General features: G+C 47.7%; 1 protein-coding gene across 1 annotated transcript in view; it reads right to left on the bottom strand.

Moving 5' to 3' along the window:
* Positions 1-12,567, bottom strand: part of LOC126537882 (uncharacterized) — a 34,322-nt gene extending 21,755 nt beyond the window's left edge. Inside the window, exons 1-5 of the mRNA XM_050184980.3 lie at positions 12,328-12,567; positions 9,473-9,576; positions 7,399-7,591; positions 3,856-4,038; positions 1,589-1,695 (exon numbers count right to left, since the gene is read on the bottom strand). Coding sequence (XP_050040937.2) covers positions 1,589-1,695; positions 3,856-4,038; positions 7,399-7,591; positions 9,473-9,576; positions 12,328-12,426 — 686 coding nt within the window. The 5' untranslated portion in view covers positions 12,427-12,567. The remainder of the gene's footprint in view (positions 1-1,588; positions 1,696-3,855; positions 4,039-7,398; positions 7,592-9,472; positions 9,577-12,327) is intronic.
* Between the last annotated feature and the right edge of the window lie 1,152 nt (positions 12,568-13,719).

Raw genomic sequence — 13,719 nt, 5'->3', positions numbered from 1 at the left:
CGCTCTACAGCAGCAGCAGCAGCAGCAAACGACTTTATTGGGGTCCTGAGGAGCTAAGCGGGGGCCTGTAGGTCCCTACCCAGCCGTTGGCTAGCCCCATGTCGGAACAGAGAGGCCATGCCTCTCCGCTCGTTCACGGGCCCTCTGGACAGCCAGGAGCTGGACGTCCTGCCTCGGGTCTGTAATGGCCTTCTTTCAGTCTTCTTCTGTATTAAAATCCTGTAACACAGGGCATGTCCGGGTGGAGGATGTTCAAAAAGCCCCTAGAGGGGTAGGACCCTGTCTGGAGCATGCGAAGCGTGCTAGCTTGTGGCCTGTTGAGTTTATGATGGGGGAAAGGAAAACGCTGCCTATTCCCTCTGTAATGAGAGGTGATTTCATGAAAAGTAACCAGTGGATCACTGTGGACGAGCTCTCCCGAACTCTCCCGAGACACCATCCCGTCGCGGCATACAAAACCTCGCGCACGGTCGTGGGCTATCTCATCTTCGTTGCTTCCGAAGTTGGTTAATTAATCTTGACTAATTGTACAATTAGGCAGAATACAAAAAATATTGTGACACGCTCCATACAATAGTCAGCAACATGCATCTCGTCGCGTCGTCTTTGACTGCATCGGCATATTTTTAAACTCTGGCTTAAGTAAGCTAGCACATCCTGTATGTCTGTATGTATGTATGTATGTATGTATGTATGTATGTATGTATGTATGTATGTATGTATGTATGTATGTATGTATGTATGTATGTATGTATGTATGTATGTTGTCACGTGGTGGTGACGTTGTAGAACACAGTAGCAATACTGTGAAAGACAAAACTAACTTTTATTGGGCGAACCTGTGCCCACAAAAACAGGCTACACTTATAGCTCAGCGATAGCGGCGAACACGGTCGGCGATCATCGAAAATCTGACCAGTGGGTCCAGCGCGCCGGCTTTTATACATCAGTCGTCGAATGTTCCAGAGTAATCGCTGGGACCCGCGTGCCTTCCACAAAGTTCTACACTATTCGCGTCGCGCACACATGCGATCAGATCACGCAAGGTTCGGTCAGAGACAGCAGATAGAAGCATCGAAAACATTCCAGAAACTTCCGATACATGCAGGCGCGTCCTGCGCTGTGCGATGACATTTGTTAGGCGGTAAAACGTGTCGCCCGATAAAGACAAACAAGTGCACGTGTCAATATATATATATATATATATATATATATATATATATATATATATATATATATATATATATATATATATATATATATATATATATATATATATATATGCGTCTCCGTGCGTGTGTGTGTGCGGCAAGCACAGAAGTAGCTTGCTGCTATATACTTCTGTGCTGCGTCTAAAAATAGTGCGTATTAGCCCCACAAAAGGTGCGAGCCCAGGGCTAAGCAAAAATATAAAGAAGAGAACATTATAAGTGCCATTACGTCTCTTCCCCCTTGTCGTGTTCTTGGGATTCTTACGAATATCTAAATTAAGGGACTGATAGTATTTCTTGCTAGAATCTCATTGAACTTAATTACGGTTAAGTCGCAATCCGCACACGCCCGAACTGCTTTCGTGGTCTCCACTTACCTTGCTCCTGGTTGCCACTGTCCGTAGAAGAGCACGAACCCTCCCACATTAAGGTGCACGTCTTGCATCATGAAGAAGTACGGGAAGTGACCCGGCAGTCTCCTAACCTGCGAACGAGCACGCAGTGAGCCGTTTCGTGTCAATTTCACATTTCAGAGTGCTCTGTCGCTCACACAAAAGAGCGAGCGGAAAATACAGGCCATCACTAAAGGTAGGGGCAATGAATTGCATGATTTTAAGCGCGATTGACATCCTTAGCCCACTTCCCCTACTTCGGCATGCATGCTGCTGTCTGCTGTCTAGTCTTTCAAAGGTCGCCTTCGCTCGCTTGCTCGCGAAAAAAGAAAAAAATCTGAAAACAGAAATTATATGTTCGAGGAGATTTAAGTCAGAGCTTGCGCTCTTCTAGCTGATTATAGAAATTAAGGTTTTGTGCTCGAAGAAGACGCCTACATGCAATCGCGCCGTATAGTTCGTTCCGCGTCAGACGTGGTGGACCGCAACTTTGCTGCGTCAGCGGAGCTAAACTGGCTGCATTTGGGAGGTCGCTTTTGTGGCACAAACTTAGGTGGGGTGGTGAAGTGAGGAAATTGGTAGGCGCAAGTTGGAATGAGCTATAGCGCAAGCCAGGGGTAATTGGAAATCGCTGGGAGAGGCCTTCGTCCTGCAGTGGACGTAAAGATAGGCTGAAGATAATGGGATATCAGTTTTTGTCATATGCGCATAATATTTGCCGACTGACGCGGACAAACCATTTCAGAGACGCCGTTGTGGAGTGTTCCGAATATCTTTGGTTCCTGGGGTTCTTAAAGGGGTCCTGAACAGCACCTCGCGCTTGGTGAAAAAAATAACTGACATCAACAAAGAAGGGTATTTGGATCAGTGCGCTTCTTCCTCCTGTTACTGTGTATATTTGTTGTGTTCATCAACAAGCTGAAGTGAGCGAAAATGTGCTTTCGAATTTCGATAACAATTACGTACTTCTGGAAGAAGCCGGCTATCGTCTGCTCACGCTCGGCCACGGCCACCCACGTAGGAATTAACACTTTGGCCACCCTGCTTGTCGGTGTCGTACAGCCCTCGGGTCTCGCTGATTTCGACTAGCTTTGAACACTCAACTAGCCTCGAACGACGCGACACTTGCGGTCCGACCACACGCACGCTTGCCAACGCGCGCTCACTTTTGGCCGCTCCCGGCTAGACGCCTTGGCAGACTTCGCTTCGTATATTGAGCTACTGACAGCGCTTCAAAATGCGCAAGTTGGACGTGGTTGCTATGGGTCTGTCAAGCTAGTGCAGAACAAAGCCGGTCCGAACCACGTAGCACGGCCAGACAAGAGCATATCAGTGCGAGCGCGCACTCAAGCCCTGTCGTACACGAAGCAAACGCTGTGCATACGCACTACACTTCCGTGTGCACTCTTAGAGAAATGTTCACCTTTCGGGGTGTATATTTGCCACACAACGATAATCGTCATCTATCTTGCTTGCGTTTCCTTTCTTGAAAGCGCTGCGCTCGCTACTTTCCTGTCGAGAATGCTGTTTCACGCTCAAAATGTGCAAGCCGTTAGTCACTTGGAAGTAGTGGGCTCACAGCGTTAAAGAAAGGAAATGCGGACGAGACAGGTGACGATTATTGTTGTGTGGCAAGATACGACCCGATGGGCGTAATTTTGTTTAAGAATGTAGCTGGGGTCTGCCATGTCGCGTAGATGCCGCTGTGGGGTATCGCGGTGAGTCCGCTGGCTGAGTGCACTGCGACTCGATAAGGACAACGCGCTTGACGCGTCGTAGGCGCCAAAAATGGGAAGCAATGGCGTCCACGTTAACATTCAAAATTAAATTTGATCTGCGTGCCACGGTGACGTTCAGCAGGCGGAGCGTTGTTGGCCCCGCTCCACCGCAGCCTTCGTAGTGAAAAAGACTAGAGGAGGAAAGGGAGCACCGCGAAGGGGATCGTAGGCGACCTTTGATGGCCAGTAACTCCGCTTCCGCCGAACGCATTCACTCTTGAAGAAGTTTACACCCATTGGGGCTTCTCTTGTCCCACAACGATAATCGTCATCTGCTTTGCTTGCGCTTCCTTTCTTGAAAACAGAGTTTCGGTTTCGCTATCGGACACGCAATTGATTTCATTTAAGTGTGAGCTATTCGGCAAGACAGCAGCAGCAGCCACGGTGTGGAAAGTCCGGGAGGGCTCGTGAAGGTAGTTTCTCTTGAATACTTGTTTTTACACCCTGTCTATATATAGACGTCTAGACACCTACTGCGGCTGCCTTGACAGTAGCACCGGGGTCGTCCATTGTGTAGTGGAGCTCGTGGAAGACGACCGGAACCTCCGGTGTGAGCGTGTATCCGCTTAAAAAGTGACCAACGTAGAAGCTTACATATTCCGGGGCATTGTTGCCTAGGGTGTCACGCGGCACCACCAGCTGGCCGTCCAGATAAACCTGCGAGGCCAATAACACGGCGTCGTCGACACTTCCGCAGCGTGTGAGCTCATGTTTCGCCTCCGCAAAAAAAAAAAAAAGAAGGAAGCACAAAATTGCGCTAAGTTTTTGCATTACTTCTGTTGCGAATGAGAAGAATAGGATGGTCCGAGCGGCTCGATTTTTTGTTACTAACGATCATATGAAGTGACAGACAATGAAGTTAAAGAAAGTATTGGAGAAATTTATTCGTTGTTTAATTGAAATGTTGAAATATTGACTCGGTAAATAGAAATGAATCTTGACGAATAGACAATTTGACCAATAGTGGGAACCGACACCGCATCGGTCCTTCGTATTACGCACGCTGTGCCTTACCAGTTAAGCTACCAGTGCGCCGTACCTCCTGCCACTGCCTTTTGAGTATTTGTACAGAAGATGAGCACTGGAAGTGTTAGCCAGCGTCGCTTACGGCCAAGGCGGCACACGTGTTGCGTACCGAGGACAACGGACGAAAGGGGCGAAAATGAGAGGACGTGACCACGGTGTACGAAGGAATTGTATGGTAGTGTATGCACGAAGGAAGGGGCCCGCCGCCACAGTGAATATGCAGTAGATGTCGAATGTTCGCCGCGGCTAGAGTTAGCACCCACCTTGGTGATCTATTGCTTCGTTGGTTTTCGTGGGGTTTCAGTAGGAAGCAGCAGTTTGCGCCGCAATAATGAGCTGCAAATATGCGTTGCGAGCTTTGATCTTCACAAGGATTAGTTGCGAGCTCCTATGGAACGTGATGATCATGATGGAGTGTGCGAATTTCTTGTTCGCTCCCTCCGTCGCCAGCCAATTTCTACTCCGCGGTGGCTTGTGCCATCTACTCAAGCAGTCAGCGCGCGGACTTCTTCGTCGCAGTTATTCTTACCTTGTGTTAGCCTATACTGAAAGACTCTTTTGTGACATTGCATGCACTCTAGGCATTGCCTTGCATGGGGGTGTGGGTATGTGATTTATACCTCTTGGTCAAGTTCGTGATCTTCCTTTTTTTTTCTGACCTCGCCTTTCATGCCTGTACTGATTTGAACAAACAGGGCTGTGTGAGTAATTGCGTGAGCATTCCTTTTCTCTCATTCAGAAAGTGTCAAAACCCACCGGGTGGTTTTAGTGCGCCCGTCGAAATATGTTATGTTTGCGACGACTGAGCACTAGCACGGGAAATAAATGCTTTGCCACAGCGTTACAGCGGCTACGCTTCCTGAGATAACAGCGTAATCTTTCAGTGCTAAAAAAAAAAAAAGATAACTGACTGCAACTGCGGAAACAAAAGCCATACTTCGACCAACAGACTATGTCTGCGAAAAGCACTTCGGTATCATTTTCTTAACAACACATGGATTGCTGAGCACGGTGGCGAACGTTTCGCTAGAAAATACAATCCGGCGGGTATGTCTTGCAGAAGAGGCGTAGTCGCGATGATATTTATGAACGGCGCAAGTTGTCTTTAAAAGCAGCCTGTGACAGGAGAAGCACTTGGACTTGCCTATGAAACAGCCTAACAAGCGAAGCCTCCGTGATCGTCTCCTCCTCCGGTTAGACTTGTCACACACATCAAATAACGTGCTTGAAAATTCACAAGGCAACACCGAAAATACCCCTGGTCTGTATTGAAAAAGTGGTATTAAACTTAAGAGTTCTGAATTCATTTTTTCAAAATCTATCCCTTGTTGCCTTGTCGTACGCCATTCAGCAATAAAGTGCACACTCGCTGTAATTAAAGGATACAAATGCCATCACTCAGAAGTCGCCTCAATATAAACGAGCTTCGAGAGCATCAAACGATCGTTTACAAGTAGTGTTCGCCCGAAACTCCAAGTCTAAAGGTTACCAATATAATGTACCGACGCATCAACCGCGAAAAAGACCAAAACGGAACTTTCCGAGTGTGCAACCGATGTCGGCTCTCACTTAATGGCAACAATAGTTGTGCAAGATGCTTCCATTGCTACTGAAAAGGATGTTCAGCACGACATCTTTGAATAACTATTAAAAAAGAAACGACGCAGGCTAAGACGCTCCTATTGAAACTCCATAAAAACGGCGCAGTGAGCGGCCACCAAGACATGTGCTGCCCCTCGCGGCGGGGCTTAGCGTAACCGAATAATTGTTGGACGCGCCGCCCGCGCTTGTCAGAACACCTGGCCTTCTTACACCGTGGCTGAGATAGAGCACGGCGTGGGCCCCGTAGCGCCGCCGAGTATGAGCCGAGCGCAAAAAGCACAAGTTTCGACAAGAACCTCCCAAGTGTTCCTCTAACTTGCCTCTTGTCGTGTTTGTCAGCAAGCTTTCTGCCAAGGTAAGTTTTTCTTTGTTATGGAAATAGACTCCAAATATTTTAGCTCGTATATAAATCTAAGCTGTTTTTTAAAATACATCAGTAATGAAGTCATTGCACTCAAACTGAATTGATATGTTATGCAGACGACATCCCGCTTGAAGCCGTATTCGCAGAACACGTCAACACGTTGGTACTCTGCCCTACATGCAGAGCGAGTTTGTAAAACAGCAAAGTTACCCATGGCAACGCCTTTAATCACAAGACACGACGAGTTTGAACTTGTAGAAACAGGCCAGGGCGCCAAAGTGCCACGTATCCAGTGGCCTCAGTGGCACATACTAAAGCTGACGACGTCAAATAAGTTCATTGTAGAGCAGAACATATGTAGCGGCTGCGCTATCTTCGGAATCGGCCCACGAAAACGGCCAGATAGTTGGACAGATAGCCATTGAAAAAAAAAAAAAAAACTGGGTTTAACACGCCAAGAATGCTTCGCATTCCATATGGCCAACATCTGCACGCTCTGCAATGACGGTCAAGAAACCCTCCATTTTTCTTTTCAACTGTTACCAGGCTCTCAGCTTCGATTGTTAACGCATCCGCCTGTTTTACCCATGCCTGACCACATGTCAAAGGTGCGCGATAAATGACCATCAAGCCCAAACCATAAATAAATGACACCATAAATGACATCAACTCCCCCAAACCGGCACAACTGTAGATTGCTAGATAATGTCCAATAGAAATGCAGGTAAGAAAACTGAATGATGCTTCATAAATATTGCTCAGATCGCTAAAGGAAAAAAACAAAAAAATTAGGTTGTGAGGTTTTATGTCCCAAGATCGCAACCTGATTATGCGGCTGGCCGTAAGTGGGGGTGCCCGAATCAATTTTGGCCGTCTGGGGTTCTTGAACGTACGGCCAAGGATTTCTTGCAGTCGGGCCCCATCGGAATGGACCCGCGCCTCCTCTAGCTCAGCAGTGCAACGCCATTGGGCTATGGTATACCTCGATGGGTCAGGTTGCTAAATGAAACCGTGGGAGTTCTCACCTGGACGTACAAGCCTGTGCTGTTGTATTGGAGAACGTGCATCCCCCGCACGGGTGACGTGATAGAATTGACCGTCACGCTTTGCGGACGTGATTGATCCCTTGTTGTGAAGCCATACTGGTCACTGAACTCTAGCTGCACGTACGTGTTAGCTTCCATGCCAACTCTTCCCAGGAACAGACTTGCTGGGTTGCTGAAAAGGTGACAAACAGGGGACCCACATATTGACCTTTCAGGTAGTCATATTTTTTAAGTGTGCTGTAGCTGAAGGCGTCCTATATGCTATATGGTAGAGAACAAGAAGAGATATATTTTGCATTTGGGTCCTGTCAGCTAATGGGCTCAGAATGTTGCTGCTGCGTTATGCCAGACCACTATAGCCTAGAGCAGCAGTCTCTTGAAGACGCACTGCCATCGCCTTTATTCCCACCGCGCAGCCCAACCACCGCGTACGGAATTCGCGCATTCCAACGATGTATCAATGGGAAACCGTAATATAAACCAACCAGTAGTGAAAATATGTGCGGGCTAGGTGGGAATGCTAGCTGAGCAAAAGGTTTGTCATGGTACTACAGGTTTAATGTCGAACAAGAGACGAAATGACGAGAGAAAAGAAAAAAAAACACACGCATAGAATTGCAAAAAAATCTCTGAATGGGGCAGCAGTGAGCCGCATGAAATCAACTAGGTGGAAAGGGCAGCTTTATGGCGCCATCAATGAAGAAAAATATTGTCCATGTCTATCATTTTGTTTACGCCACCGAGATGCATGACATTTTCTTCCTATAGTGAACGTCAAACAAGATTTCAAGCAAATAAAGTGCAGGAGGGCCTACTTGTGACATTAAGTGCACTTTATTTTAACGGAAATACAACATACCTGCAACATTAAATTAATAGAACCTTGCTTTAAGCTTGAGAGCGATGCTGAGCCTCCCAACGAGTTCAAGCGTGCCAGTTCGCCTGAGACAAACGCTAACAAATAGATGAGCACGGCAATGATTGAATACAGGAATAAAGGAGCATCGAAGGTGAACTAAATGGTCAAATATATAAATACGAAATGCCGCATAATAAAACTAAAGATACAGAATGTTCTCTGGCGCCTTTGTTTTTTAGTCTTCAAGTACAGTAAGCATAAGCATCAGTTGCTTTAGCCGAGGGATAAGGTTTTTTTACTCGTCTCTTAACAGGCACCTCTGAAACCTATTGCGGTGATTTGTTCTGGTGAACACGACTGCGATACGGTCCACGTCAATGCCCATCGCTCAGTGCACGCTGATCAGGAGGCCCACCAGGCGTTCATCGGACATAGCAGACCGCGTGAACGGGGCAGTTTGGTGCAGTGCAGAAAAAAAAAAAACTTCTCTTGGCATCGACGCCTGCGCTCGGCTGCGCCTCCCCTGTGTGCCAGATAGAGTTAGTTGCAACGCCGTAACCACTGAACTACCGCCGCGGTAGCTCAGTAGGTGTGGCGTGGCGCTGCTTATCTCGAGATGGCGCGCTCGATGCCTGTCACGGCGGCCACACTCCTCTGGGGACGGAACGCAAAAACGCTCGTGTGGTTAGATTCAGCAGCACTTCTAGCTGGACTTGTTGGTACATATTCAGTAAGTATAAAGCAGCGCAATCTGGAACAGGAAGGAAGAAAGAGGACGGGACGAGCGCTGTCCCGTCTTTTTTTTTTTTTTCGTCGGTGTTCGAGGTTGCACTCCTTTACATGTACAGATTTAACTGCCCCAGGTGGTCGAAATTAACGCAGAATTCCCTACTACGGCGTTCCTCATAATCACATCGTTATTTTGGCTCGTATAATCTCATCGTTTCATTTTTTTTCCATAGCATTTAGGAGTTGACCTATTTCCTCCTTGCCCGTTTTACTCGCGACAACTTGCAATCGGCGAGTCGCGATAGTGTTTAGTGGGACAAACACCACAAGGGAACCAAACTCAAAGCGCCCTTCTTGGGAAGTGGAAGGCGGTCATCACAATTAACGCATCGGCTGACACAGTGCATAGGAGAACTCAGAAGCATGCCGCTTATATGCGCACGCAGTATTGGCAGCGGGACTTACGCCGCGTCACCGAGGAATTCAAAGACCAACGTGAATGTGCAACCTTTCTCCAGGAATCCGGGCAAGATCACTCTGTACTCCTTTTTTTCGACGCTGAACCCACCCTGAAAACGACAAGTACGTATGTGCGTATTTGAACACGTGGGGCAATGGTTAGTGAAAAAGTCCAGCAGGCAAAATCCGAGAGTGCGGGTTGCAGCGCGCCTCGATCGTCTGACCTAACCGAAACGGTGGGCATCACACGCGAACCGTGTGGACTGGCGCCAGCATGTTATAGGGAATGCTAGATGCGCGATAAAGTCTGTTACCCACCGTTGTAGCACAATGGCTATGAAGTTCGGCTGCAGAGCACGAGGTCGCGCGTTTGAAAACCGGCCGTGGCGGCCGCACTTTGATGAGGACGCAATGCAAAAAATAAAAATAAAAATAAAAAAATAAACGTTCGTGCATTTAGATTTTGGTGCTTGTCAATGAATCCCAGGTGAAAACCAAACGTGCCCGGAGCTCTCCATTACGGTATCACTCACAGCCCCAGCGTTGCTACGGGACATTAAACCTCATGAATCATCGTCTCATCATCATCATCATCAGAAAGCATGACACTCAGTCCCGGCCACCGAAAGTGAAACGCAGCCCTTGCTTCGCTGCCGAGGTATCAGTGCGGAACATGATCGTGCATGTGAGCGGTAGTCTTTTTGCAGCCTAGCTGTACGCCAGTTTCCCGTATTTTCGTAACGAACGCTCATATAAACACGACATCAACGTAGCCCTTCGGCTATCTGTCGAGCTTCACCGCGCTGTACCAGCGTAACTCAATGTCAGCATCTTCAAAAACATAATACTTCAGCAGGGCCCCCGAATTTCAACACATTTCAGTTAGAAACGTCGTGAGGGTACACCCTTTTATTCACGTCCGTGTTTACGGCACTTCTTGCGAGTATATCTTGCCGTGTAGTGGTTGAGATAACTCAACATTTAAAAGGTTCAAGTTGTCTTCACACATGCTTGATCCTGCTCGCACACACATACAGATTAATAACACGCCGTGGTGGCTTTGTGGCTATGATGCTGCGCTGCTAAGCCCGAGAACGCGGGATGGTACGACTCGACGTGGGGCTCGTGGGCTGCAGACAATACCGGTATTCCAGCTGTTACGTCTAGACGACAGCGGGTGAACTTGCGAGCATTCTGTGAAAGGGGTAACGAACACCAGGACCTGACGAAAGCTAACTGCTGCAATGAGTCAACCTCCAACCGTGAGGACGTCGTCGACAACTGCTTCCCGATGACCTCGTCATTGCGTCATATAGGCTGAAGCGAAGGCGCAACATCAGAGGCACCTTCGCAACGTACTCCGCCATGTGGTGTGCTCTCATATTCATGGAACCACTTGTGAGGTGTAAATATGTAGAATAAACCTGTTTCTCGCCTCCTTCACCCTCGATGCCGACCTTATCTCACCGACAAGCAACTCTCGGCGACAGAGACGGACGACGGCGTGGGTCACCTTTGTCAGCTTAGTGTGACGCCCCGGTATAGCGCAGGCCCGCAGCTACAACGTTTTAGGCGCTCCGGCTGTGTAAGCAAGCAACCCTCTGTGTGACGCCGGAGTCCGAACCACGAACCACCGAAACGGCTCCCAACAACTTGTGGCAGCCGTGGAATGGAACACACAGCCAATGCCAATCGCCAAGATCTAATTGTGTTTGGGAATTACAGAGTTAAGGAAAGGTTTTTGTTTGCCCTGGTGACGACCAAGGTTTAAACGAGTATCCCTGTCGGAACGCTTGCTCCAAGGTGTAACACCTCCCCCCTCCTTCCCACTCCCCCGCACTCTTCCTTCAAGGCTAAGGCTTTTCTCAGTGTTGATCACTTCAAGTCCTCATCCTCCTGTGACGCATCTGTTCTGTCTGGATGTTACCTCCCCGTATAGTGCTGCTGGAAAATGCAAACTTGGCGGGTCCCAACTAAATTCATCAGACAAGGAATTGTACCTAACACCACTCGCACATCTAATTCAACGAAGTTTAGCGGTTCATATTTTTCTGCGAAATGTATAAAACAAGCGATTTTGCTATGTGCGTTATGCGGGCTATACCGCTATTTCAAGCCGAATAAGCGTGCGAGTGCTCATCTGTCGTAGCAGAACCAACGAATGGCGACAAGCTGTGGGTCCATATTATGTAACGATCCATTCTTTTCAATTTCAATTCGTTTAATGGCCCTTCACCATTGGTTCGCACAAAGGCACGCTCCCGCTATCCTCGGGACCACCTACTCATCTAGAAGGACTATAAGAAACTAAAAGAATCGGACGAAGCGAATCGGTATATCACACGACCCCTGGAACCTCGTAAATCGTCGCAACCAATTTGAGAGGTTAAAAAAAAGTTGTGTGGCCCGTTACGTTGCGATTTGCTCCACTACTAAATCATCTTCCCGTTTAAGAACAAAACGCTTCGAAGCTCTCGAAATGGTGACATATCATTCTATATTCGTTCGTGCTGTTTGTATTTAGGGCTCCTTTTAGTTGCATGCTTTTAAACGGCCCAGGAATCAAATGGTTCACAGCATAATTGCGTGTATTCGCTAATTTCTTGATAGCGAAAGCCACGAGTATCACGTGTCATTGCTTTGACCCCGCAACTACTGTATACGTCCTTGTAATGCGCATTTTTCGCATTCATCACAACGAGCCAAGCAGCCTATTCAAGGACTATACGTGGTACGTATGTCAATTTACAGCCGGAATTTTCCTTTCGCTGACGCCTGCCTTCTCAAACCACGCCCCGGCACCCGAGTTTCCCTTTGATTTGCATCAAAAGAAGAAGAAAAGGCAGATGAAAACTACGTACCGTGTAATGCAAGTGAAAACCAGGTTTCGCCCTTTCTATCGTGATGATGTTTCGTTGCTCAAAGTTGCATTTCGATAACGAGGTTATGGGAAAAGCCATATTGATATTTTATAATAGAGATTTAATTATTACGAAAACGTCTATGGTTTTAAGCCTAATGAGAAAGTCTACAAGTTCAGTATCGAGACGGGAGTCTTATGGACTCTCTGGATGTGTGAAAATGAAGCGCTATAGAGGATTTCTACGCCGACGAAGAGCGCGCTGGAGCCTACAATGGCCCTCACTTAGATGGGTGAGCCTCTCAGCAGAAGGTAAGTTGGCAGGTAAATTATTCACCCAGACATTTGAATCTGCTGGCACGGATCCACTTTTATATACGTATAGGCGTTCATATCAGCAGTGAATAAGGCTGCCTTGCTTTGAGATTTCACGCAATATATAGCGTCACGGTACAATATTTTGCTTCGGAGCGCCTCGGCCAAACCTTCAGCCAAACTATTAGCGAGATGGCGAAAAATGATGCTGATCTCAAACACATGTTGGAAGCGATTTCATGACACGGTTAATAAAATTTGATAAATTTGGCCATTGCGTTCCTTCGTCTTTGGCACAAAGGAAACTGGATCGCGCATGCGCTCTCGCTCACCCGTGCTATGGAATGTGACAAATCTCATATTGGTTTACATTTCCCTTGGTTGGTAAGAACCTTATTGAACTGTCCGGCAGGTTTTTGGCGACCCTGGCTCAGGTCTTCTACGACGGGACGTCGAGATATTGTGTCAGTGCGGCCTCGCGGGCCTGCTGGACGTCCTAAAGTTGATCGCCGAGGTCGGAGCTGCGCAGAGCGGCGGCCCGCCTCAGCGATAGGGTGTCGGAGTTGTAACTCATTTTTTGCGTTGGGCGTTACATTCGCATAGCATGCTTTTGAGCGTAGCTGGGTCCTGTTTGTATATCTTACGTGTGTCTTCTTTGTGTACTTCAGGGAATATCCGTTTGAGGTGAAACGGGTTCGGGGAGGTATATGTTTGTAGTCGGCGTACGCCCACCGCTTGTACCCTGTTTAGGTCTTTGTGTGGAGGTGGGAATGTTCTTCTGGCTTGCTGGTACATCTTTGGGATGTCGTTGTATCTGGTCAGTCTGTTTCGTTCAGCGCGGGGGTCTTACTTATTTTAAATGTACCGGCCGCTTCTTTGCCGATCGCCCCCTGTGGGTATGTGCCATAGTATAGAAATCATATCATGAACAATGCGTGGCGATCATCTCAAATAGGCTAGTTGGTGGCACGATATGTACCGCCCGCTCCTGGGCCCCACTGCTGTTATGTATATAGTATAGGGAAATCATCATCATAATCAACACGCGGACACGCTCTTTGGCGGATCTATTATTATG

This window comes from Dermacentor andersoni, chromosome 4 (assembly GCF_023375885.2).
Source record: "Dermacentor andersoni chromosome 4, qqDerAnde1_hic_scaffold, whole genome shotgun sequence".
Classification (NCBI taxonomy): Eukaryota; Metazoa; Arthropoda; class Arachnida; order Ixodida; family Ixodidae; genus Dermacentor; species Dermacentor andersoni.
This window is presented reverse-complemented; position numbering and strand designations above follow the sequence as displayed.